At 47.1% G+C, this 24,786-nt stretch overlaps 2 protein-coding genes and 1 long non-coding RNA gene across 8 annotated transcripts in view; 1 reads left to right on the top strand and 2 right to left on the bottom strand.

Moving 5' to 3' along the window:
• hykk.2 (hydroxylysine kinase, tandem duplicate 2) overlaps positions 1-12,659 on the bottom strand; it is a 29,569-nt gene extending 16,910 nt beyond the window's left edge. The window contains exon 1 of one of the 3 annotated variants that reach the window (XM_068015308.1): positions 12,523-12,659. The gene's annotated coding sequence lies outside the window, so the exon portion shown is untranslated. Of the gene's footprint in view, positions 1-2,944; positions 3,054-12,522 lie in introns of those variants that run through there. The other 2 variants (XM_068015311.1, XM_068015312.1) reach the window with 2 other exon arrangements.
• LOC137350602 (uncharacterized) overlaps positions 1-24,786 on the top strand; it is a 44,579-nt gene that overhangs the window by 3,423 nt on the left and 16,370 nt on the right. The window contains exon 2 of the long non-coding RNA XR_010969463.1: positions 24,279-24,399. This is a non-coding gene — a long non-coding RNA (uncharacterized lncRNA). The remainder of the gene's footprint in view (positions 1-24,278; positions 24,400-24,786) is intronic.
• The window catches only part of LOC137350599 (hydroxylysine kinase-like), a 51,341-nt gene continuing 40,184 nt past the window's right edge, over positions 13,630-24,786 (bottom strand). For all 4 annotated transcript variants that reach the window (XM_068015305.1, XM_068015307.1, XM_068015306.1 and 1 more), the window contains 2 exons: positions 24,179-24,359; positions 13,630-15,888 (listed from right to left, as the gene is read on the bottom strand). In XM_068015305.1, the coding sequence (XP_067871406.1) occupies positions 15,407-15,888; positions 24,179-24,359 (663 nt within the window). In that variant the 3' untranslated portion in view covers positions 13,630-15,406. The remainder of the gene's footprint in view (positions 15,889-24,178; positions 24,360-24,786) is intronic.

The raw sequence follows: 24,786 nt of genomic DNA, 5'->3' as shown, positions 1-24,786 counted from the left end.
TGGTCCACCCACCCCAGGCCAACTGAGGCCCTCAAGTGGCCAATTAATTGCCACTTAAGGGCCTCCTCCTGCCGCCAATGGTACATTAGCAGCATTGGATGGGCACTTCAACAGCTGGGGAGGTTGCCAGTAAAACCTGGCAGTCTCCTTAGGGGGCTGGGGGTGGGGGGTGCCCTTCTGGTCAGGCAACCCGTGTCCTATGGAGGGCCCCCAGCCGCCCCTGCTGGAGCACCTCCTCCCCGCCCTTGCCAGTGTCCAGCCGATTTTCCCCGACCAGGCCCGAAACCTCTCTCACCTTTCGGTGCCCGGCATCCCTCTTGCTCTTCATGCTGGGTGCAATCCCAGCAGTGGCCACCACTTCTTGTTTCTCTGCATGTACTGTATTAAATCCCATCAACACTAAATTAGGAGGCACAGTAAGTTACGCATAAAGGGACATCGGCAGATTGACCCTGATATTTACGGTCAGAGATGCGAGGCCCTGCTGACCTTAACGGCAGGACCTCATTATCATTTTTCTGTTGTGTTTCCCGGCTGGCGACTGGCCAAATGAGGGGAAAGCAGCAGCAGGAGTTCACAACTTGAGGTGGCCATTTGGGAGGTTGAAAAAGGCTGGTGATCGGGGCTTGAGATGATGGGGCAAAGATTAACCATTGCAGCAGGGTGGAGAGATGAGGGCCGGAGGGAAAGATGTCCTGTTTCACACGCTGCTATCTCTCTGCGGCATGCTCCTTTGAGCTCCACAGAGCGACTGTGAAACCTCCTCCATGCATGACAAGAATTCAAAGTGAAAACAGCAATGGTGGCCAAACAATACCAGTGCCACCTTGTGCCCACATCCCAGCTTGATTCCCAAATCCCAGCTCCAAACGTGCTTGGACAAATGTAAAGGGAAAGGGCCATGTCACCAGTGATGGACAAGCTAAGTCCAAGTCAACCAATGAGCAAAGCTCTTTGTAGCTTTATATTTAAGGGACATGCAGCTCTCATTGTCTCCCAATCCTCCCTAGTTTAGGAAGTTCAATTCCCACCTCTTTTGTCAAATCTGGGGAGAGGGATGGGACAGACAGAAATTGATGACGATTGGGAATTAACAGGCAGGAAAAGCCCAGCTGGACCATCAAGCCTGCCCCAAAATATGATGGTTGGAGCACCGTGACTGTACACTTCCTACCCTCTCCCACAGCCACATCATCCCCTCGGAGGAGCAAAACAAACGAGAGAAAAACCCAGGCCAAAAAGGGAAAAAAAAGTCTGGAAAATCTAATTGGCTGCGTTTGCTGACAACACAACCACTAGGTGGTGCTGCACTACCACATGCGCAAATGCAGCCTGTTCCACTGAACTCTCACTGTCTGCGATGTTCAGGCATCTGCCAGGATTAAAGATGGCGCTGCTCAATTTATCACCGGAAAGCAACTTCAACGCATGGCAGCACACAATGGACATGTCTGATACTCAGAGAACATTGCGCATTTTAAAGTCTCATCAGAAGGACGGCACCTCTGACAGTGCTGTACACCCTTTGTAATTCTGTGCAGTTTCAGTGCCATCCCGCTCCCCGGCCGCTCACTCCCACCCACCCCCCAACCCCCTGCTCTCTGGCCGCTCACTCCCACCCACCGCCCAACCCTCTGCTCTCTGGCCGCTCACTCCCTGCTATTCCACCCCCCCCCCCATCTCTCCAAACGTTAGCTCTAGGCCATGCCGCTTCCCCCATCCCAGCCACTTGCTCCAACGTCGCCCTGTCACCCCCTCACTGCCCGCTTTGATTCTTCGGGTGGAGTGAGTGGCAAGAGGAGGGAAGCGGCCTGCGACCTAGAGCTAGTGTCTGGAGAGATGAGGGGGGAAGCGGGGAGCGAGTGGACGGACAGCGGGGTAGGGGGAAAGCGGGGAGTGAGTGGCCAGAGAACCGGAGAGCAGGGGGTGGGGGAAGTGGTTAGTGTGCGGCCGAGGTGTTGAGTGCATTTTCCTGTGCCTGCGCCAGTTAGTCCTGGCAAGGCAAGACATAGGCTGCGCCTGCGTAGCATCTCAGAGTGCAGGAGAGCGTTTGCGCATGTTTGAATCAAACTTGTGTACTAGCAGTGTCTCAGTAGGCAACACTCTCACCTCTGAGTCAGAAGGCTGTGGGATCGAGTCCCACTTCAGGACCTGAGCAAATCAAGGCTGACACTCCAGTGCAGTACTCAGGGATTGCTGCACTGTCAGAGGTGCTGTGTTTCAGATGAGATGTTAAACCGAGGCCCTCTCAGGTGGGCATAAAAGATCCCATCACACTATTTCAAAGAGCAGGGAAGTTATCCCAGCTGTCCTGGCTGATATTTAATCCTCAACTAACATCACTAAAATGGATTATCACATTGCTGTTTGTGGGATCTTGCTGTGTGCAAATTGACTGCTGCATTTTCTACATTGCAACAGTGACTACACTTCAAAAGTGCTTTATTTTTTGATTGTTTTTTTGATTTAGAGATACAGCACTGAAACAGGCCCTTCGGCCCACCAAGTCTGTGCCGACTATTAACCACCCATTTATACTAATCCTACACTAATCCCATATTCCTACCACTTCCCCACCTGTCACTATATTTCCCTACCACCTACCTATACTAGGGGCAATTTATAATGGCCAATTTACCTATCAACCTGCAAGTCTTTTGGCTGTGGGAGGAAACCGGAGCACCCGGAGGAAACCCACGCAGACACAGGGAGAACTTGCAAACTCCACACAGGCAGCACCCAGAATTGAACCCGGGTCGCTGGAGCTGTGAGGCTGCGGTGCTAACCACTGCGCCACTGTGCCGCTAAAAGTACTTTGGGGTATCCGGTAGTCAGGAAAAGCTAGTCTTTTCTTCCTTTCTAAAATTCCTCTCTTATCCCCTCAGGTGACTGAAACAAGTTCAGGAGGTCACACGAACCAAGCTTTATCTGTTAAACGACTTACTGTCTGATGTGAGCTCTGACGACAGGTGGTAAAGCTCAGGAGAAATTAAAATTTCTGCCACTGCTTAATTGGTCTGGAATATAATGATGTCCACACAGTCGCGCTGTCCCAAGCCAGAGCTGGAGAGTGGAATACCATGAGCCTAGGCTGTAAACTATAAATGCCTGCGGAATTCCATAGTACAATTCCTGCAGTAATGATTAACAAGAACAGCAAAGGCTAGGAGAGATTATAATCTTTCATTATTGCTGAATTTAAGATGGAGAAAGTTGAAAGAACTCTCAATGTCATAACTGAGTTGACACCTGCTGAGTCAGTGGGTATAGTAACAGTGCAAATGAGAAGTGATAATGCTGCTTCTGCTGATTTCAGAAGTCGGAATGTTCAGATCCCACAGTGTCAGGCACACACTTTATTTGCCCAAAAGCCAATGCTATTTTGTACACAGAGTTTGTGCAAATTTGGATTTGGGACTGTTACGACCAGGTGAGAAAGGTGTCTCGGGGTCCCTTTTAGCCTTCATCTGGTCTTATTGGAACAGGGTTTAATTTTTAAACACACCGTTTTTTTTGTTGCTCCCCCTTGGTGAATCCTTGTTCACCACTTTCCAATTATAAGGCAAAGAAATGAGCGCAAACAGGCCTTCTTAGGTTTAAAGAAGAAAAGTGAAATTTATTAAAACTTAAACTTAAGCTCTAATTTGGTTAACGCCTACGGATACACACCGTGCCACATGCTAGCATGCATACGTGATACACACATGCAAATAGAGACAGAAAAGAGCAGAAGAAAAATAAAGTGGAGAGGTTTGAGGCAATATCAGAAGAATTTCTTGTTACTGTGCTTCGAGCTCACAGTAGTCCTTTTGTAGGTAATTCTTGCTTTTCGTTGGGGCCCAGTATTCTTCTTAAACCTGGTTCACTGTAGGAGACTTTCCTCTCTTGGGGTTCATGTGTCTTCAATGGATTCCAAAGCTGATGAGAAAGAGATGGGAGCAGACAGGAGAGAGGTATTTTCAGTCTCGGAGGAAGCAGCTTTCTGAGTTCAAATTTTCTGTGGCAAGTTCAAATTCAAAAAACTCCAACAGCCAGTTAGTCATGTGACTAAACTGGTCTGACCAGGTCTTCTGTGTATTGGGGAAGCAGGGACTGGTTCCTTTGTTCCAACACTGTCTGCTAGTATGCAAAAAAGGTCTTTCCAGTGAAGGGCCTGGCAATTCCTTGTGATAGGCCCTCTTTTCTTCCCAGCAACAATTTTAAGTTTAATGCCCATGTGCTGAAATTATGTGCCTCATTCTTGGCAGGAGGGGGCCTGCATGACAGGGACTCAAACAAATTGAGTCAACTTTGAAGATTATGCCTTGGGCCTCAGCTGCTGCTTCGCAACATGATGTTTTCCACAGTCAGCTTATGTTGATGTTCTTGAGCTGAAATTTATACTTTCGCCACCATAATCAGCGGCAGACGTGCACAACGGCAGTCCGCCCGCGCGGGCCGCATGTGGTGGAGCCGCCGCAATATTAAATGCAGCGGCTCATTTATAGAGCCGGGGCGGACCGCCCACCCCGATGACCTGTTCATCCCTGGCAATGGCGTCAGTTGCCTTTGTGCCGCCATTTTTAAAGGGCTTCGAGCCCTAACTTTCAATTTAAATATTTAAAGAAAAATTTAATTTAAAAAAGTAAATGCATTTATTCTGCCCTTCTTCTACCCCTCATTAACAATTAAATTCATTTCTTTCCTTCTCCCGTCCCAAAAACATTTATCTTGTCCACCTGACCTTCCCCCCCAAAGTACATAAACTTTAACCCTTCCCACCATCCCCTACACCAATGAGATTACTTTGACCCCACTCCCCCTTCTCCCGCACTGAGAAACTTACCTGCTCCCCCCTCCCCACCAGTGTTCCACTTTGGTTCCCCAAATGGGGATCCGAAGGCCACCAGCAGGAATATTGCTCTGGGATGGACAGCGGGAGTGCAACGGTGATGAATTCATTCATTTACTTATTTACATATTGAAATGGGGGTCCCGTCACCGAAACGGCAGAGTGGGGGGCTGGCACGAGGCCTCGCTGCTGCTGGCAATATCAGCCAGGTCTTTTCGGTGTCAGGGTGCGTGGCGGCCCTCTCCCGGAGGCATTTTCCGCCCCTCTTCCCCTTCTCTATGACCCCTGACGTTGGAGGGGCTGAAAAATTCAGTCCCTTTTGTTAATGTTTCCTGGAAACATCCTTGTGCCTCTCTCTTGCTTTAACCATGTGCAGACAGACTTTTGTCTAATTGCAGCAGAGATTTTTCCCACCTGTTTATAAAGTGAATTAAAAAGTACAGTAAGTGTAGTTGTGTTGGCTGTGGCTCAGTTAGTAGCACTGCTGCCACTGAATCAGAAGGTTGTGGGTTTAAATCCCACACAAGGGACTTGAGCACATAATCTAGGCCTACGCTACACTGCAGTATTGAGGGAGTGCTGCACAGTCGGGTGTGCTGCATTTCGGATGTTTCATTAAACCAAGGCTCCACCTACTCTCTCAGGTGAACATAAAAGATCCCATGGCACTATTTGAAGAGCAGAGGAGTTCTCCCTGGTGTTCAGACCAATATTTATCCCTCACCCAAAATCAAAAAAACAGATTATCTGTAATAGTAGCGAAACTTTTGGACAGAGCATTAATCAAGAAATAAGAGGAGTTTGTTCTACAGGTAATGTAATAATCATTGGGGAATTCAATCTCCATATAGACTGGGACAAATCAAATTGGCAAAGATAGTTTGGAGGATGAGTTTCCGAGAACAGTACATCATGGAATCAACCAGGGATGAGGTTATTTTACATCTTGTCTGGTTAATTAGTAATGTTATAGTCAGGGATTCTCTGAGGAAGAGTGATCATAATATGATTAATTTCACATTGTGTTTGAGATTGACGTACTTAAGCCTGAAACTAGAGACTTAAACTTAAAAAGACCAATTTCATAGGTATGGGAGATGAATTAGCTAAGGTAGATTGGGAGAGCAAATAAGAAACAGAAAGTAGGCATAAATGGGTCATTTTCTGGTTGGCGAGATATGAGTGGTGTGCTGCAGGGATCAGTGCAGGGGCCTCAACCTTTTACAACTTATATACATGACCTGTATGAAGGGACCAAAGGTGTAGTTGCTAAATCTGCTGATTTTTTAAAAATTCATTCATGGGAAGTGGGCGTCACTGGCTATGCCAGCATTTATTGCCCATCCCTAATTGCCCTTGAGAAGGTGGTGGTGAGCTGCCTTCTTGAACCACTGCAGTCCATTTGGGGTAGGTACACCCACAGTGCTGTTAGGAAGGGAGTTCCAGGATTTTGACCCAGTGACAGTGAAGGAACGGTGATATAGTTCCAAGTCAGGATGGTGTGTGGCTTGGAGGGGAACTTGCAGGTGGTGGTGTTCCCGTGTGTTTGCTGCCCTTGTCCTTCTAGTTGGTAGAGGTCGCGGGTTTCGAAGGTGCTGTCTAAGGAGCCTTGGTGCATTGCTGCAGTGCATCTTGTAGATGGTACACACTGCTGCTACTGTGCGTCGGCAGTGGAGGGAGTGAATGTTTGTGAATGGTGTGCCAATCAAGTGGGCTGCTTTGTCCTGGATGGTGTCGAGCTTCTTGAGTGTTGTTGGAGCTGCACCCATCCAGGCAAGTGGAGAGTATTCCATCACACTCCTGACTTATGCCTTGTAGATGGTAGACAGGCTTTGGGGAGTCAGGAGGTGAGTTACTCGCCTCAGGATTCTGAGCCTCTGACCTGCTCTTGTAGCCACGGTATTTATATGGCTACTCCAGTTCAGTTTCTGGCCAATGGTAGCCCCTGGGATGTTGATAGTGGGGGATTCAGCGATGGTAATGCCGTTGAATGTCAAGGGGAGATGGTTAGATTCTCTCTTGTTGGAGATGGTCATTGCCTGGCACTTGTGTGGCGCGAATGTTACTTGTCACTTATCAGCCCAAGCCTGGATATTGTCCAGGTCTTGCTGCATTTCTACACGGACTGCTTCAGTATCTGAGGAGTCACGAATGGTGCTGAACATTGTGCAATCATCAGCGAACATTCCCACTTCTGACCTTATGATTGAAGGAAGGTCATTGATGAAGCAGCTGAAGATGGTTGAGCCTCGGACACAACCCTGAGGAACTCCTGCGGTGATGTCCTGGAGCTCAGATGATTGACCTCCAACAAACACAACCATCTTCCTTTGCGCTAGGTAAGACTCCAGCCAGTGGAATGTTTTCCCCCGATTCCCATTGACCTCAGTTTTTCTAGGGCTCCTTGATGCCATACTCGGTCAAATGCTGCCTTGATGTCAAGGGCAGTCACTCTCACCTCACCTCTTGAGTTCAGCTCTTTTGTCCATGTTTGAACCAAGGCTGTAATGAGGTCAGGATCTGAGTGGCCCTGGCGGAATCTTAACTGAGCGTCACTGAGCAGGTTATTGCTAAACAAGTGCCGCTTGATGGCACTGTTGATGACACCTTCCATCACTTTACTGATGGTTGAGAGTAGGCTGATGGGGCGGTAATTGGCCGGGTTGGACTTGTCCTGCTTTTTGTGTACAGGACATACCTGGGCAATTTTCCACATTGCAGGGTAGATGCCAGTGTTGTAGCTGTACTGGAACAGCTTGGCTCGGGGCGCGGCAAGTTCTGGAGCACAGGTCTTCAGTACTATTGCCGGAATAATGTCAGGGCCCATAACCATTGCAGTATCCAGTGCCTTCAGTCATTTCTTGATATCATGCGGAGTGAATCGAATTGGCTGAAGACTGGCATCTGTGATGCTGGGGACTTCAGGAGGAGGTAGAGATGGGTCATTCACTCGGCACTTCTGGCTAAAGATTGTTGCAAATGCTTCAGCCTTATCTTTCGCACTGATGTGCTGGGCTCCCCCATCATTGAGGATGGGGATATTTGTGGAGCCACCTCCTCCAGTTAGTTGTTTAATTGTCCACCACCATTCACGGCTGGATGTGGCAGGACTGCGGAGCTTAGATCTGATCCGTTGGTTATGGGGTCGCTTAGCTCTGTCTATCGCATGCTGCTTACGCTGTTTGGAACGCAAGTAGTCCTGGGTTGTAGCTTCACCAGGTTGACACCTCATTTTGAGGTATGCCTGGTGCTGCTCCTGGCATGCCCTCCTGCACTCTTCATTGAACCAGGGTTGGTTTCCTGGCTTGATGGTAATGGTAGAGTGGGGGATATGCCGGGCCGTGAGATTACAGATTGTGGATGAGTACAATTCTGCTGCTGCTGATGGCCCACAGCGCCTCATGGATGCCCAGTTTTGCATTGCTAGATCTGTTCGAAATCTATCCCATTTAGTACGGTGATAGTGCCACACAACACAATGGACAGTATCCTCAATGTGAAGGCGGGACTTTGTCTCCACAAGTACTGTGCGGCGGTCACTCCTACCAATACTGTCATGGACAGAAGCATCTGCGGCAGGCAGATTGGTGAGGACGAGGTCAAGTATATTTTTCCCTCGTGTTGGTTTTCCCACCACCTGCTGCAGACTCAGTCTGGCAGCTATGTCCTTTAGGATGACGCAAGGATAGGTAGGAAAGTAAGTTGTGGAGACGACATAAGGAATGTACAAAGGGATATCATAGGTTAAGTGAGTGGGCAAAGATCTGGCAAATGGAGTATAATGTGGGAAAATGTGATATTTTCTATTTTGGCAGGAAGAATAAAAAAGAAGCATATTATCAAAATGGTAAGAAATTGCAGAGCTTTGAGATGCAGCGGGATCTGGGTATCCTAGTGCATGAGTCGCAACAGGCCAGTATGTAGGTTCAGCAAGCATTTACGAACATACATATAAACATACAATCAGGAGCAAAAGTAGGCCATTTGGCCCTTCGAACCTGCTCCACCATTCAATAAGATCATGGCTGATCTGTTTGTGTCTTGAATTCCACATGCCCATCTACCCCCGATAACCTTTGATTCCTTTGCCTGACAAGAATCTATCTACCTCCGCCTTTAAAATATTCAATGACCCCGCCTCCACCACCTCCTGAGGCAGGGAGTTCCAAAGTCACACAACCCTCTGAGAGAGAAAATTCTCCTCATCTCTGTCTTAAAAGGGCGACCCCTAATTTTAAAACCGTGCCCCCTAATTCTGGACTCATCCACAAGAGGAAACATCCTTTCCACATCCACCTTGTCAAGACAGTTCAGGACCTTATAAACTTCAATTAAGTCTCTCCTCACTCTTCTAAACTCCAGTGAAAACAAGCCCAGCCTGTCCAACCTTTCCTCATAAGACAACCCGCTTATTCCACGTATCAATCTAGTAAAACTCCCCTGAACCACCTCCAAAGCATTTACAACCTTCCTTAAATAAGGAGACCAAAACTGCACACAGTATTCGAGATGTGGTCTCACCAATGCCCTGTATAACTGAAGCATAACGTCCTTACTTTTACTTTTCAATTCATCTCGTAATAAAGGATAGCATTCCATTAGCCTTTTTTATTACTTGCTGTACCTGCATACTAACTTTTTGTGACTCTTAGGAAAGCTAATTGAATGTTATTGTTTATTGCGAGGGGAATTGAATACAAAAGTAGGGAGGTTATGCTTCAGTTATACAGGGCATTGGTGAGACCACATCTGGTGTACCGTGTACAGTATTGGTCTCCTTATTTAAGGAAGGATGTTGGAAATAGCTCAGAGAAGGTTTACTAGACTAATACCTGGAATGGGCAGGTTGGCTTATGAGGAAAGATTGGACAGGCTAAGCTTGTATTATCCACTGGAATTTAGAAGAGTAAGAGGTGACTTGATTGAAACATAAAAGATCCTGAGGGGTCTTGACAGGATGGATGTGTAAAGGATGTTTCCCCTTATGGAAGAATCTAGAACTAGGGGTCACTAATTAAAAATAGGGGGTTGCCCATTTAAGACAGAGATGAGGAGAAATTTCTTCTCTCAAAGGGTCATGAGTCTTTGGAACTTTTTTCCTCAAAAGGCAGTGGAAGGAGAGTACTTAAATATTTTTAAGGCAGAAGTAGATAGATTCTCGATAAGCAAGGTTATCGGAGGGGGGGGGGGGTGGGGGGGGGGGGGTGGTAGTCGGCAGGAATGTGGAGTCGAGGTTACCATCAGATTAGCCATGATCTTATTGAATGGCGGAGCAGGCTCAAGGGACCGAGTGGCCTACTCCTGCTCCTAATTCATATAGGAAATTAGATTTTTAAAAATTCTTTCATGGGATGTGAGTGTCGCTGGCTAAGCCAGCATTTGTTGCCCATTCCTAACTGCCCTTGAACTGAGTGGCTTGCTAGACCATTTCAGAGAGCATTTTAAGAGTCAACCACATTGCTCTGGGTCTGGAATCACATGTAGGCCAGACCAGGTGAGGACGGCAGATTTCCTTCCGCAAAGGACAATAGTGAACTAGATTGGTTTTTACAACAATTGACAATAGCTTCATGGTCACCATTACACTAGCTTTGAATTCCTGATTTTTATTAATTGAATTCAAATTTCACCATCTACCATGGTGGGATTCAAACCCATGTGCCCAGAACATTAGCCTGGATTACTCGTCCAGTTGCACTACCACTGGGCCACCATCTCCCCAAAAGATATGATGGCAGATTAGCAATGGTGAACATTCAAAGAAATATTACATAATTCTCATGAACATACATTCCATTGAGAAATAAAAACTCCACGGGAAAAGTGATCCATTCATGGCTACCTAAAGAGAGCAAGTATAGTATTAGATTAAAAAGAGGCTTATAATGTAGCCAAGGAGATGGGTAAGCCTGAAGATTGGAAGAGTTTTAGAAACCAGCAAAGGATGACCGAAAAATTGATAAACAGCGAGAAAATAGAAAATGAGAGTAAACTAGCAGAAAATGAAGAGGGTGTAGAAGGGTGGGTTAGTAAATTTGCGGATGACACGACGGTCGGTGGAATTGTGGATAGTGCCGAAGGATGTTGTAGGGTACAGAGGGACATAGATAGGCTGCAGAGCTGGGCTGAGAGATGGCAAATGGAGTTTAATGCGGAAAAGTGTGAGGTGATTCACTTTGGAAGGAGTAACAGGAATGCAGAGTACTGGGCTAATGGGAAGATTCTTGGTAGTGTAGATGAACAGAGAGATCTTGGTGGCCAGGTACATAAATCCCTGAAAGTTGCTACCAAGGTTAATAGGGCTGTTAAGAAGGCATTTGGTGTGTTAGCTTTTATTAGTAGGGGGATCGAGTTTCGGAGCCACGAGGTCATGCTGCAGCTGTACAAGACTCTGGTGAGACCGCACCTGGAGTATTGCGTGCAGTTCTGGTCACCGCATTATAGGAAGGATGTGGAAGCTTTGGAAAGGGTGCAGAGGAGATTTACGAGGATGTTGCCTGGTATGGAGGGAAGGTCTTACGAGGAAAGGCTGAGGGACTTGAGGTTGTTTTTGTTGGAGAGAAGGAGGAGGAGAGGTGACTTAATAGAGACATATAAGATAATCAGAGGGTTAGATAGGGTGGATAGGGAGAGTCTTTTTCCTCGGATGGTGATGGCAAACACGAGGGGACATAGCTTTAAGTTGAGGGGTGATAGATATAGGACAGATGTCAGAGGTAGTTTCTTTACTCAGAGAGTAGTAGGGGCGTGGAACGCCCTGCCTGCAACCGTAGTAGACTCTCCAGCTTTAAGGGCATTGAAGTGGTCATTGGATAGACATATGGATAAAAATGGAATAGTGTAGGTCAGATGGTTTCACAGGTCGGCGCAACATCGAGGGCCGAAGGGCCTGTACTGCGCTGTAATGTTCTAATTCTAATTCTAAAAATATAAAAATAGATAAGAGCATCTACAAGTATGCAAAAAAGAGTAACAAAAGTAAATGTGGGTGCCTCAGAGGCTGAGACATGTGAACTTATAATGGAGAATAAGGATAGAAGAGGTGTCTGAAGAGTTCGTACTGGCTGCGATTTTCCACAGTTCCCTATATTCTCGAACAGTCACATTGAATTGGGAAGTAGCAAATGTAACATGGTTATTCAAGAAAGGGGGAAAAGATAAAACAGGGAACTACAGGATAGTTGGCCTGATATTAGTCATCAGGAAAATGCTGGAATTTATTGGCCTGGTTTTTCTTTTCCCGATAGTGGCGGCATGCTGAGATGATCGCTGCCATTGAGGGTCACAAAGGCACCGCAACGTCCGACGATCTCACTTGTGCCGAAACCCGGAAGTCTCGCTCTCTCTACCTGTGTGTGTGTGTCTTTCTCTGTCTGTGTCTCAATCCACTCCCTCATTGTGTGTGTCTCTCTCTCTGGGCCTGGTGTCTGTGTCTCAGTTTCTCTCTGTCTCCTTCTCCCAGTCTCTCCATCTCTGTATCTGTCTCAGTGTCTCCTCTCAGTCGCTACTTCCCATTTTGTCTCTCTCTGCATCGCCCTCCCTCCCTGTAACTCCCCGTCTCAGTATTTAAAACTATTTTAAAAGTTTACAAGTTTTTAAAAAATGTTTACAGAACTGTTAAAAGTTTGTAACAGTTTGCAAAGTGTCATAACAGTTTTTAAAAATATTTAAAATCATAATAAAACACTCACCTGCCTTTGAGCTGAAGACTGAACTCAAGGTGCACTGCTTCGACTCCTGACATCACTAAGGAGTGGCAATGCGCCACGCTGGAAGGCTTTACTGTTTCTCCCGACACTATTCCCTGCTGCAGCAAGAAGAGGAAGTTCTTGCTGCAACCAACCAACTAGATAAATTCCTTCTTCTCTGTGCAGTCAGCGGTGAATGCTGAGCTTCACCACTGACTGCAAAACCGAGGCTATTAAACAAGTGGTAACAGGGCACTTCGAAAATCATTATCGGATTAGGCAGAGTAACCATGGTTTTATGAAAGGGAAATCGTGTTTGTCAAATCTACTAGAGGTTTTTGAGGATTGCGAGGGAATTGGAGTACAAGACTAAGGATGTCTTGGTACAATTGTACAGGGCTTTGGTGAGAATACTGTGTACTGTTTTGGTCTCCATACCTAAGGAAGGATTTACTGCCTGAGAGGCGATGTAACAAAGGTTCATTAGATTAATTCCTGGGATGGTTCCTTGAGGAGACATAAGAGTAAAATGGGCCGAGAGTTTAGAAGAATGAGAGGTGATCGCATTGAAATGTATAAGATTCAGAGAGGGGTTTGACAGAGCAGATACTGAGAGACTGTTTCTCTTGGCTCAAGAGTCGAGACATAATCTCAGACTAAGGGGTCGACCATTTACACCTGAGATGAGCGGAAATTTCTTCAGAGGAACGTGAACCTTTGGAATTCTCTACCCCAGAGAGTTGTGGATGCTCAGTCGTTGAGCGTGTTCAAGGCTGAGATTGATAGATTTTTGGACACTCAGGGAATCAAAGGATATGGGGATAATGCGGGAAGTTGGAATTGAAGCAGAAAATCAGCCATGTTCTTATTGAGCAGTCTCGATGGGCCGAATGGCCTGCTCTTGCTCCTATTTCTTATGTTCTCAAAATTGCAGTTTTTACAAAAATCTGTGAACCATCTGAATGCACCATCAGACCTTCCAACATCTTCCTCACCAACCCATTAATGGGTGAATTTCCACACGAGTGTGTTGAACAAATATTTCAGCACAAGCTCTCTGAATAGAAGGTTTGAGGTTTTCTGTGATGCAAGTTCAAAATGCCAAAGAAATGAGCAGAAATGATCCATTTATTATCCAGAAGTTATGCAATCTATCATATATAACAATCACGTCACATGTAGTTTTATCATGGTGTAAAGTTTCTGGAGCACTCTGGAAGGTTAGAATTGTCTGTTTTAATGCACAGGAGTAACTGAGCAACTAGCAAATATCTGGCCTTTCATTTAGTCCTCGATTTCTGGTGTTGCAAAAAGAATTAAACTGCTGAATTGTGACAATGGCCGTGTTTTACCTTGGCAGCGTTTGTGGGGGAAAGGATGCAGCAGTGGTTAGGAACATAGGAACAGTTGGAGACCATTCAGCCCTTTGAGCCTGTTCCAACATTCAACTAGATGACTGATCTCAACCTCAACTTCACCTACCTGCCTTTTCTCTACATCCCTTGATCCCCGTATCCAACAAAAATCTATCCTTCTCAATCTTGAAAGCTCCAACTGACCCTTGGAATCCACAGCCTTTTAGCAGACAGACTTCCCAATTTACCACTGTGAAGAAATGTTTTCTGATTTCCCTCCTAAATGGTTATGTGCCTTGTTCTTGATTCCCCCTCCAGATGAAACAGTTCCTCCACATCTACCCTATTGAATCCTGTTTAACTTTTTAAACACCTCAATCAGATCACCTCTCAATCTTCGAAACTCACGGGAATACAAGCAAACTGTCCTCATAATTTAACCCCTTTAGCTTCAGTATCATTTTGATGGATCTGCACTACACCTCCTCGAAGGCCAATATATCCTTCCTGAGGTGCAGGGCCCAGATCTGAATGCAGTTACTCCAGATGGAGTCTAACCCAGGTTCGACCTGTCTCACACATCGGTCCCACTACTGACCCTGGCGAATATTCCCCGGGTCAACCTGAATTAAACATGGCTCTGTAGTAATGCTTCTACCCACAGTGAGGGTCCTGGAGATGCAGCTTAATGGGCAAATGGACAGAATTGTTTCCCAGCAAACTCTGGTGATGGGAATGGTGTATTGGGGTCTCTGATCACTCATTAAGGTGGGCTGTGTGACTTTTAAGTGCTCTTCACTTCCAGGCAGGCTGGAGGTCGGTAAAGTACTGGGACAGGTGCACCGAGCGTTGCTAAGGCCACAATGGTGAAAAGGCGCCATACAATGTCACTGGTCGTTACCTTATTTCAATTCACTCTGGCGGCTGGGAGGATAGGCACAGGAAGAGTGACGGGGCACAGGAAGGGACTCAGCAGTGCCCACCTCATACTACAATGCCAGCCTAAAGTGGACTACTTCTTGAAACCCAGGATATTTGGGATGGGGAATTTGCTCCTGGCTTAAGACGACCTCTAAATAGAGCTTGTTATCGCCATCAGCAGGTACATTATGTTAGGTCATTCCTGAGGACATTAGAAGACAGAGAATATTCAAACATGGGACAGTCAGACACAGGATGTTCAAACATGATCAAATGCACAGGGGAAGCTTAAACTCTGATCCTCTCATGTGTCAGGTGTCAGTGGAGGCAGCCACTTCCCCACAAAGTGGGTATTAAATGGGCTCAGCAGCCTTTAGAACAGGTGGTACAGGGTCTGCGGAAGGGACAGAAGTGGGCTGAATGGCCTTCTGGCTTTCTTCTGCTGACCTCCTGATGTTAATGAGCAATGGGAAGAAGAGAACTTGTTTGAAGAAAGTGTAACTTTGCTCGGCTATTTGAAGGAGGCTCAGACCATTAGAAGCGACACAATTACACTTTTAGATTGTCCTTACAGTGACACATTGTGTGTGTTGCCTCGCATGCCGTCCACTCTAGCTCTGATAGGACTTGGCTGTATCAAACCAGATCCTCTCCACTGCTTCTTTGCCCAGTTCCCATAGTTGGTGCAGACACTTCCAGCCTTTTCTCACTGTGATCATGATGTACTCTTCATTTTCTGGATTGAGCAGGACGTTATGAGTGGCAATAAGCAGTGACTGAGAAAACCTACAGAGCACCAGCAGAAACATGGCATCTCGTTCATCCTCCATCAGCGGGATCACGCTCTCGAAGCCTGCAATAACATGGCCGCCGACCCCTATGGGGTCTCTGCCCATGATCATCAGATACGTGATGCTTATAACGAGTTCGTACACAAAGCATCCGTAGCTCATGTCACCAAAGTCTAGGATACCGGAAATCTGGAATTCCGGTTGTGGGAGGGTCAGGCCGGGTTTCTCCACCACACCTTCAATCCATGGATCCACGGGTTCCAGCAAAATGTTGTATTCATTGCAGTCCCCGTGAATAATGCCTGCAAAAAGGTTAAAACCTATCATACAATGCTGAGGGAATGACACTGGTTGGCCAAAATCAGGAAGCAGATTGCACTGATTCATTCTAATGGGAATGGGATCACATTTCTTTCAGAAAATAATATTGTGCAATGCAGTATATAAGTAATCTAAGACATGACATTTTATGTGTAGCATTATTGGGAGGCTGTTAAACTAGATTCTGGATTCTAAAATACAGAAACAACAGAACCTCTCATGGACAAAATGTCATTTGCTCATCAAATCGAGTGACAAAATTAGATAAACACAATTACAAATAAAGAGCACCCTTCAGTTCCTCCAATAAAGTGATTCCCTTAAATTCACTTATGTCTATATATCAGTCTATCACTGTCGATTGCGATTCAGCTCTGACAAGATAATTATTAACAGAAAACTTTTCTGCAAAAGGTTGAGCAGTTGTTACTGCAGGTATTATGCAGTTACAAAATGTTTAATAACTGTCTGTGAGTTTGTACACCAAACTAACTAATTAATGTCCAAGCCAAATCTCTTACCTGTTAGCAAAGGTGCACTTTTAATGTAATGTAATGATATCATACAGACAACTTTCAAATGACATTGGCCACTCAGGTTATCTAACCTCAAACTGGATAGTAAATGATGCACATTGCAGTTACTGATCTTTGACATACTTGTAAAACTTGTCCTTTAATTCAATTCATAGCAAAATAAAATCTGTTGACTGTTTCTAACATGGTCATTGAAACATAATAAATGTTTACTATGTCTTCCCTGACAGTTTTGAAAACTGCCAATGCAGCATGGATATTGTTAAAGAATTGTAGACAGTTCATTTTTAAAAGAATTTTAAACAGTTCATCATAGATTCAGGTTTATTAAAGCTATCTGTTGTTATAACTATTGTATATGGGTTAGCAGCAGCCTGTTTTTGGCAATATTACTCAGCACCATTACACCGTACTCTTGTATTCATGAGGAACTTACCGTGCTGATGTATGGAGATTCCTTGGATTTTCTTGCCTGTTTTCCCCTTAATACAAGTTCTGGAACAATGTAATTCCAAATGGATGGCAGCAGAATTGTGACATTTATATAGAAGCAAAAGTCCAGCGACTTTCAACATGTCACTGAGCTTGTGTCCCAAGTGAAAGTATTGCATGCCAGAGCGTAGAAATCGAGACATTCCTGAAGTGACTTTTGCCATTTTTAAATGAGTTTACATAACACAAGCCTTTAATCTGGTGTTTTAAAATAACCTAACTGTTAAGGAATGGGGGTGGGGGGTGCTGCTGGGGAGGGGGGGTGGCGGGAGAGAGAGAGTGAGGAGGAGGACAGAGAGAGAGAGAGATAGGGAACAGAGAGAGGGGTGTCCAAGTTTTTCGAGTGGGGGGAGGGGTCACATTACAATTTTTGTCTTACATAGAGGCTGCTGCGATAATTTCAGAAACATAAAGGCATTAAAAATTTAACTTACTATTAATCAAAACATATGTGTGTGAATTTAAATTGCTTATGTGTAGCCAGCACCAGTGGCGTCAGCTCCTCTGCTAGAAAACCTTTGAATGTGTCATTCTCAGCCACGAGAATCTTCTTCACGTCTTGCACTTTACTGACCTCTTCCACAACCTTGCCACAATTTGTGCCAGCAACCAAGTAGCACACATTTGCACCCAGCTGTTTGGTAGCTGTAATGGCATACTGGTAATGACACCACTGGTACTGGCTCCACATAAGCAATTTAAATTCACACACATATATGCAGGGGCTTCTGCCTTTGGAAAGAATCTTATACCTAGAATAGCTGCTAAACTTGATGTTGCTGCCATCCCTGACATTACTGAAATTAAAGCCCCAGACACATTTGTCAGAACTATCTATGCAGGAAATGCTTTGTGCACTGTGAAGTTCAGTGATGAAGTGAAAGTGTTCTTTGTGCGAGGCACATCTTCTGAAGCTGCTTCTGTAAATGGAGGAGATGCAAGTTCTGAGAAAGTTTCATCCCCATCTGGAGCTGGTGTGTCTGAATGGATCGGACAAAACCTGACCAAAAGTGACCGTCCTGAGTTGACCGGTGCCAAAGTTGTTATATCTGTGGAGTGTCCGTGGCCACGGCGTGCGGTAAGTCCATTGAAGAGAAGAAGGAGCAGCGGGACCCGAGGGAAGCCTTGCGAAAAGGTGCCCCGAACACGCAAAAAGCCACGAACGGCTCCTCAGCCGCAACTTCATAGCGCCCACCGAGAGATGGCTCGGAGAGCATCTGCAGCGCACCGTCGGCAATGCTGGTACCGGCGCACGAGGATGTCACTCACCTCCCGAAGGACGCATACGAGATTTCCAGGCGTCAATGGTGGGAACTGAGGAAATGGCTTATTACCTGCACCCCCTTTCCCCCCCTTCCCCCCCTTCCACCCCCCTTCCCCTTCCCAGCTCCACTCTCTCAGCTCACCTCCACTCCGCACCCCCCTCCCCCCTCACAACCCCTTCCCAGCCACCCCCTCGCACCATCTTCCCCCTGCACCCCCTTCCCCTGCACCCCCCTACCCTCTTACAGCCCCCTGCGCAGCTCCCCCTCGCACCCCCTTCCCTCCACCCCTCCCCCTTGCACCCCCTCCTCCCACCAGCATCATTCCTACAACTGTGTAGGGGCCCGAACAACCCCACTGCCTTGTGGGCGTCTCGGGAGAGACCAAGGCTAAGGGAGTAAACCTTAACAGAAAATCCGGAGCGGAACCCCGTAGGCGGTCATGTGTCACCTTTGGCATGTTTCCGGCAGTTCCTGCAGCCATACCGGTGCCAAACGTCGTGCTCTGCACTCCTTTGGACCCCACCAGAAAGGCCGAGAGGGGGGTTTCGACGATTGGGCAATTCTCAACCTCTATACATTCGCCCAGGCATGCGCCATTGGGAGGTCACTCCATAGTCGCCTCACAGAGACTGAAACAACACGGAAGGCAGCAGTTACACGTTATAAGTCCAGCTAAAGTGGCGTAGAGATTGGGCGCCACGGGTTGCCTTTGTCGGTGGGAGAGGTCATCGCACCTCACCGGACAGCTACTGCCCCCCTCAAACCGGGCAGCCCTCGGTCAATAAGGTTCTGTCCCACCACAGTCCACCAGCTTCAATGGGTGCTTGGAGCTCAGGGTCATTGCCCGAAAGGTAGACTGCAACACCGCACCAAACAACATGAAAAAAGGAAAGAAGGTACCAGCCCTTCGCTTTGCAAGCTGGAATGTCAGAACTATGTATCCTGGCCTGTCGGAAGACCTTACACAAATCAACGATTCTCAGAAGACCGCCATTATTAACAATGAGCTCAGTAGACTCAATGTGGACATTGCAGCACTTCAGGAGACACGCCTCCCCGCGAGTGGAACTCGAGCAGAGCAAGACTACACCTTTTTCTGGCAGGGCAGGAATCCTGAAGAACCAAGACAGCATGGAGTGGGCTTCGCCATCAGAAACTCCTCGCTCAGCATGATAGAGCCTCCCTCAAATGGCTCGGAACGCATACTGTCCATCCGCCTGCTCACCACCTCTGGTCCAGTACACCTACTCAGCATCTATGCTCCAACACTCTGCTCCCCACCTGAAGCTAAAGACCAGTTCTACGAGGAACTCCATAACATCATTAGCAGCATCCCCAACACTGAACACCTGTTCCTGCTGGGGGACTTTAATGCCAGGGTTGGGGCCGACCATGACTCATGGCCCTCTTGCCTTGGGCGCTATGGCGTTGGAAGGATGAATGAGAACGGGAAGAGACTGCTTGTGTTGTGTACCTATCATAACCTCTGCATCACCAACTCGTTCTTTCACACTAAACCCTGTCACCAGGTTTCATGGAGGCACCCAAGATCATGTCGTTGGCACCAGCTAGACCTCATCGTCACAAGGCGAGCCTCCTTAAACAGTGTTCAAATCACACGCAGCTTCCACAGTGCAGACTGCGACACCAACCACTCCCTGGTGTGCAGCAAGTTTAAACTGAGACCAAAGAAGTTGCATCATTCCAAGCAGAAGGGCCGCCCGCGCATCAACACGAGCAGAATTTCTCATCCACAGCTGTTACAAAAATTTCTAAATTCACTTGTAACAGCCCTTCAAAACACTCCCACAGGGGATGCTGAGACCAAGTGGGCCCACATCAGAGACGCCATCTATGAGTCAGCTTTGACCACCTACGGCAAACGTGCGAAGAGAAATGCAGACTGGTTTCAATCTCATAAAGAAGAGCTGGAACTTGTCATAGCCGCTAAGCGCATTGCACTGTTGAACGACAAGAAAGCCCCCAGCGCTTTAACATCCGTAGCACTTAAAGCAGCCAGAAGCACTGCACAAAGAACAGCCAGGCGCTGCGCAAATGACTACTGGCAACACCTATGCAGTCATATTCAGCTGGCCTCAGACACCGGAAACATCAGAGGAATGTATGATGGCATTAAGAGAGCTTTTGGGCCAACCATCAAGAAGATCGCCCCCCTCAAATCTAAATCAGGAGACATAATCACTGACCAACGCAAACAAATGGACCACTGGGTTGAGCACCACCTAGAACTGTACTCCAGGGAGATTGTTGTCACTGAGACTGCCCTCACTGCAGCCCAGCCTCTACCAGTCATGGATGAGCTGGACATACAGCCAACAAAATCGGAACTCAGTGATGCCATTGATTCTCGAGCCAGCGGAAAAGCCCCTGGGAAGGACAGCATTACCCCTGAAATAATCAAGATTGCCAAGCCTTCTATCCTCTCAGCACTACATGAACTGCTTTGCCTGTGCTGGGACGAGGGAGCAGTACCTCAGGGCATGCGCGATGCCAATATTATCACCCTCTATAAAAACAAAGGTGACCGCGGTGACTGCAACAACTACCGTGGAATCTCCCTGCTCAGCATAGTGGGGAAAGTCTTTGCTCGAGTCGCTCTAAACAGGCTCCAGAAGTTGGCCGAGCGCGTCTACCCTGAGGCACAGTGTGGCTTTCGTGCAGAGAGATTGACCGTTGACATGCTGTTCTCCCTTCGTCAGATACAGGAGAAATGCCGCGAACAACAGATGCCCCACTACATTGCTTTCATTGATCTCACCAAAGCCTTTGACCTCGTCAGCAGACGTGGTCTCTTCAGACTACTAGAAAAGATTGGATGTCCACCAAAGCTACTAAGTATCATCAGCTCATTCCATGACAATATGAAAGGCACAATTCAACATGACGGCACCTCATCAGAGCCCTTTCCTATCCTGAGTGGCGTGAAACAGAGCTGTGTTCTCGCACCCACACTTTTTGGGATTTTCTTCTCCCTGCTGCTTTCACATGCATTCAAGTCTTCTGAAGAAGGAATTTTCCTCCACACAAGATCAGGGGGCAGGTTGTTCAACCTTGCCCGTCTAAGAGCGAAGTCCAAAGTACGGAAAGTCCTCATCAGGGAACTCCTCTTTGCTGACGATGCTGCTTTAACATCTCACACTGAAAAGTGCCTGCAGTCTCATCGACAGGTTTGCGGCTGCCTGCAATGAATTTGGCCTAACCATCAGCCTCAAGAAAACGAACATCATGGGGCAGGATGTCAGAAATGCTCCATCCATCAATATTGGCGACCACGCTCTGGAAGTGGTTCAAGAGTTCACCTACCTAGGCTCAACTATCACCAGTAACCTGTCTCTAGATGCAGAAATCAACAAGCGCATGGGAAAGGCTTCCACTGCTGTGTTCAGACTGGCCAAGAGAGTGTGGGGAAGTGACACACTGACACGGAACACAAAAGTCCGAGTGTATCAGGCCTGTGTCCTCAGTACCTTGCTCTATGGCAGCGAGGCCTGGACAACGTATGTCAGCCAAGAGCGACGTCTCAATTCATTCCATCTTCGCTGCCTCCGGAGAATACTTGGCATCAGGTGGCAGGACCGTATCTCCAACAGAGAACGCCTCGAGGCGGCCAACATCCCAAGCTTATACACACTACTGAGTCAGCGGCGCTTGGGATGGCTTGGCCATGTGAGCCGCATGGAAGATGGTAGGATCCCCAAAGACACATTGTACAGCGAGCCCGCCACTGGTATCAGACCCACCGGCCGTCCATGTCTCCGTTTTAAAGACGTCTGCAAATGCGACATGAAATCCTGTGACATTGATCACAAGTCGTGGGAGTCAGTTGCCAGCGTTCGCCAGAGCTGGCGGGCAGCCATAAAGGCGGTGCTAAAGTGTGGCGAATCGAAGAGACTTAGCAGTTGGCAGGAAAAAAGACAGAGCCACAAGGGGAGAGAGCCAACTGTGTAACAGCCCCGACAAACAAATTTTTCTGCAGCACCTGTGGAAGAGCCTGTTTCTCTAGAATTGGCCTTTATAGCCACTCCAGGCGCTGCTCCACACACCACTGACCACCTCCAGGTGCTTACCCATTGTCTCTCGAGATAAGGAGGCCAAAGAAAACAAGAGAATCAAAACAACAACAAAAGTGCATTTTTGTGAAGAAGCTTTAAATGAGAAGACTAATTTATTGACTTACTTTCTCATCACTGTGTTGGACACAGATTTCGTGAGATACCCAATTTTTTTTGCTTGCACAAATAGGCAATGTCTGCCCACACACTTGTAGTGATGCGAAGTATTCCAGATAGACGTTCATCTGTCAGGAGTAGTCTTGATCGCACTCTCCCCCTCCTCTCCCTCTCTGCCTCTCTCTCTCTCTCTCTCCCTCTTTGTGTTCACCCCTCTGTATTGTTCCCTCCCCTCTCTGTGTCATTCCCCCCACTCTGTGTCCCCACCGGCCCCCATTCCTCTCTCTCTGTTCCCCCCTCTCTCTTTCCCCTCTCTCTCCCTGTCTACTGCCTCTCTCCCCCTCTCAGCTCTACCTCTATGCTCTCTGTCTCCCTCTCTGCCCCCTCCTTCTCTCCCCCACTCTCCCTCTTCCCTGCCCCCCTGTCTCTCTCTGACCGTTGCTGAGAGCAGGAACAGCAGTTTCTGAACTTTGGACAGCTTTGGGGTTTTCCAGAAAGCTTTTTTTAAAACTGGAACCCTACGGAGAACCCAAAGCTGTCTGAAGTTCAGAAACTGCCGTTCCTGCTCCCAGCATCTGTCAGCTATAAAATTGACTTGCGATTTTATTTAAAGTCGGTCTGCTTGGAAAGAAGAAGCCAATGGGAAATTTCTCATCCCTGAAATTGTTACTCACTGACCTCAAAATCTTTTGCCAGGGACGTGTTGCTGACCCCTGTACACCACAGTGCTGTTATGGAGAGAGTTCCAAGATTTTGGCCTGGCTAAGGTGTGAGGAGTGATGTGATGGTGTAAGCTTAACAAGGCAGAGTGAGGAAGGAATGATATGCACAGCAGGGTGGTGGTGAATGTGCATCTGAATTCACCTTCCCTGAGCTGGTGAGGTCATTAAAGCGCTTCCTGTGCTGAATCCACACTCCTGCTGCTCACCTCCAGTCACCTCTTCTTTGCATCAGCAGTAGGTTTTCTCCTCCTGTTGCTGGGGAAGAATATCTGTCTCCAGCTCCTCACTGCCCCCAGCACTACATCAAGCAATGTATCATTAAATCAAGGCACAGCCCTTCATTGTCCTGAATCCACGATGAAACTCCTCCTGATTCCATCTTTGGATTGTCCCTTGTAATATTGGAATTGAGAATGCATTGCATGTGTCTGCACCAATCCCGCTGCCGTTGGATTCAACACTGAACCCGAGTAACATTATAATTAGGTGCTGCAGTAAAATGCCAAAGGTAGATGCACTGCAAGTACTTCCGGGTTTCCCGCCTGATGCTGCACCCTCCAATCCCCTCCCCCACCCAGAATGCACCTCAGAGTTATTATCGGGGCCAGATTGCCTCCATAGGTCAACGAGACAGTAATGAGTGGTCACAATTTTAATCTGAAAGCATTCGCTGCCATAAATAATTACCGAAATCAAGTCCATGGGCTACATTTCCTACTTCACCACATCAATGCAATAAGGATCGGGCGGCTTTCATAGCAGGGGTGGGTGGGGGAGGGGTTGGGGGGGTGAGGAGAATGGGGCTGGGAGGAGGGATCTATTCTCCCAGTGACGGTAAAAGATGCCAACTGCCCCCTCCATAAATTCTTTCAATCAGGAGTTAAACCGGGCTATGGGCATGGGGAGTGAGTAAAAGAGCGGGATTAGTTTCGGTGGCTCATGTAGAGGCAAACACTGGGACAGACTGGATGGGTCGAATGGCCCAACTCTGTGCTGGAACATTCTATGATCCTGTGACCTGTCAGCTTCAAGTACGTGGTCAGTTTCTCAATAAAGGCTAACTTACTTCCACGAAATTTGTCCATGTTGGGAAGAATCTTTTCTTTGAACTGCTGAATGACTTGCTCAACAATTGATCGTGTGTCACCCTCCTCCATTTCATGCAGGTACTTTTCCAGGAGATGAAGATTTGAAAGACTCCACTGGAATCCTTCCCGATGTAGACTCTTTGTGGTCGGGTGGTAGAACTAGAACAGTGGGACAAATCCGTTACTGACTCAGAAGAGTGTGAGTAGATGTGAATGTGGAAATGCTAGTCAACCCATTCTATTGCATTTAATTCCCTTTTCAGACCATGCGGTGGCTGATGTCAACCTCAACAAAAACAAAAGCTGCTGGAAAGCCACTGCAAGTAAGCTCGTAAGAAACAATGTGCCTGAAACGTTAACTCTCTCTCTCCACAGATGCTGCCTGACTCGCTGAGCATTTCCTGTTTTTGTTCCAGATTTCCAGCATCTGTAGTATTTTTTTATTGTTTTTCCTTCTGCTTTTTGTTGAACTACCTACCCGTCCTTATGTTCTGGAGGGTCGACGTGTCTGTACTCCTCAAATCAAAAGGGTGCATTAACATCGAATGTCGGATGTCGCAGTATTATGAAGTGCAGTAATTAAACA

The sequence above is a fragment of the Heterodontus francisci genome, chromosome 35 (assembly GCF_036365525.1).
Source record: "Heterodontus francisci isolate sHetFra1 chromosome 35, sHetFra1.hap1, whole genome shotgun sequence".
NCBI classification, from domain to species: Eukaryota; Metazoa; Chordata; class Chondrichthyes; order Heterodontiformes; family Heterodontidae; genus Heterodontus; species Heterodontus francisci.
This window is presented reverse-complemented; position numbering and strand designations above follow the sequence as displayed.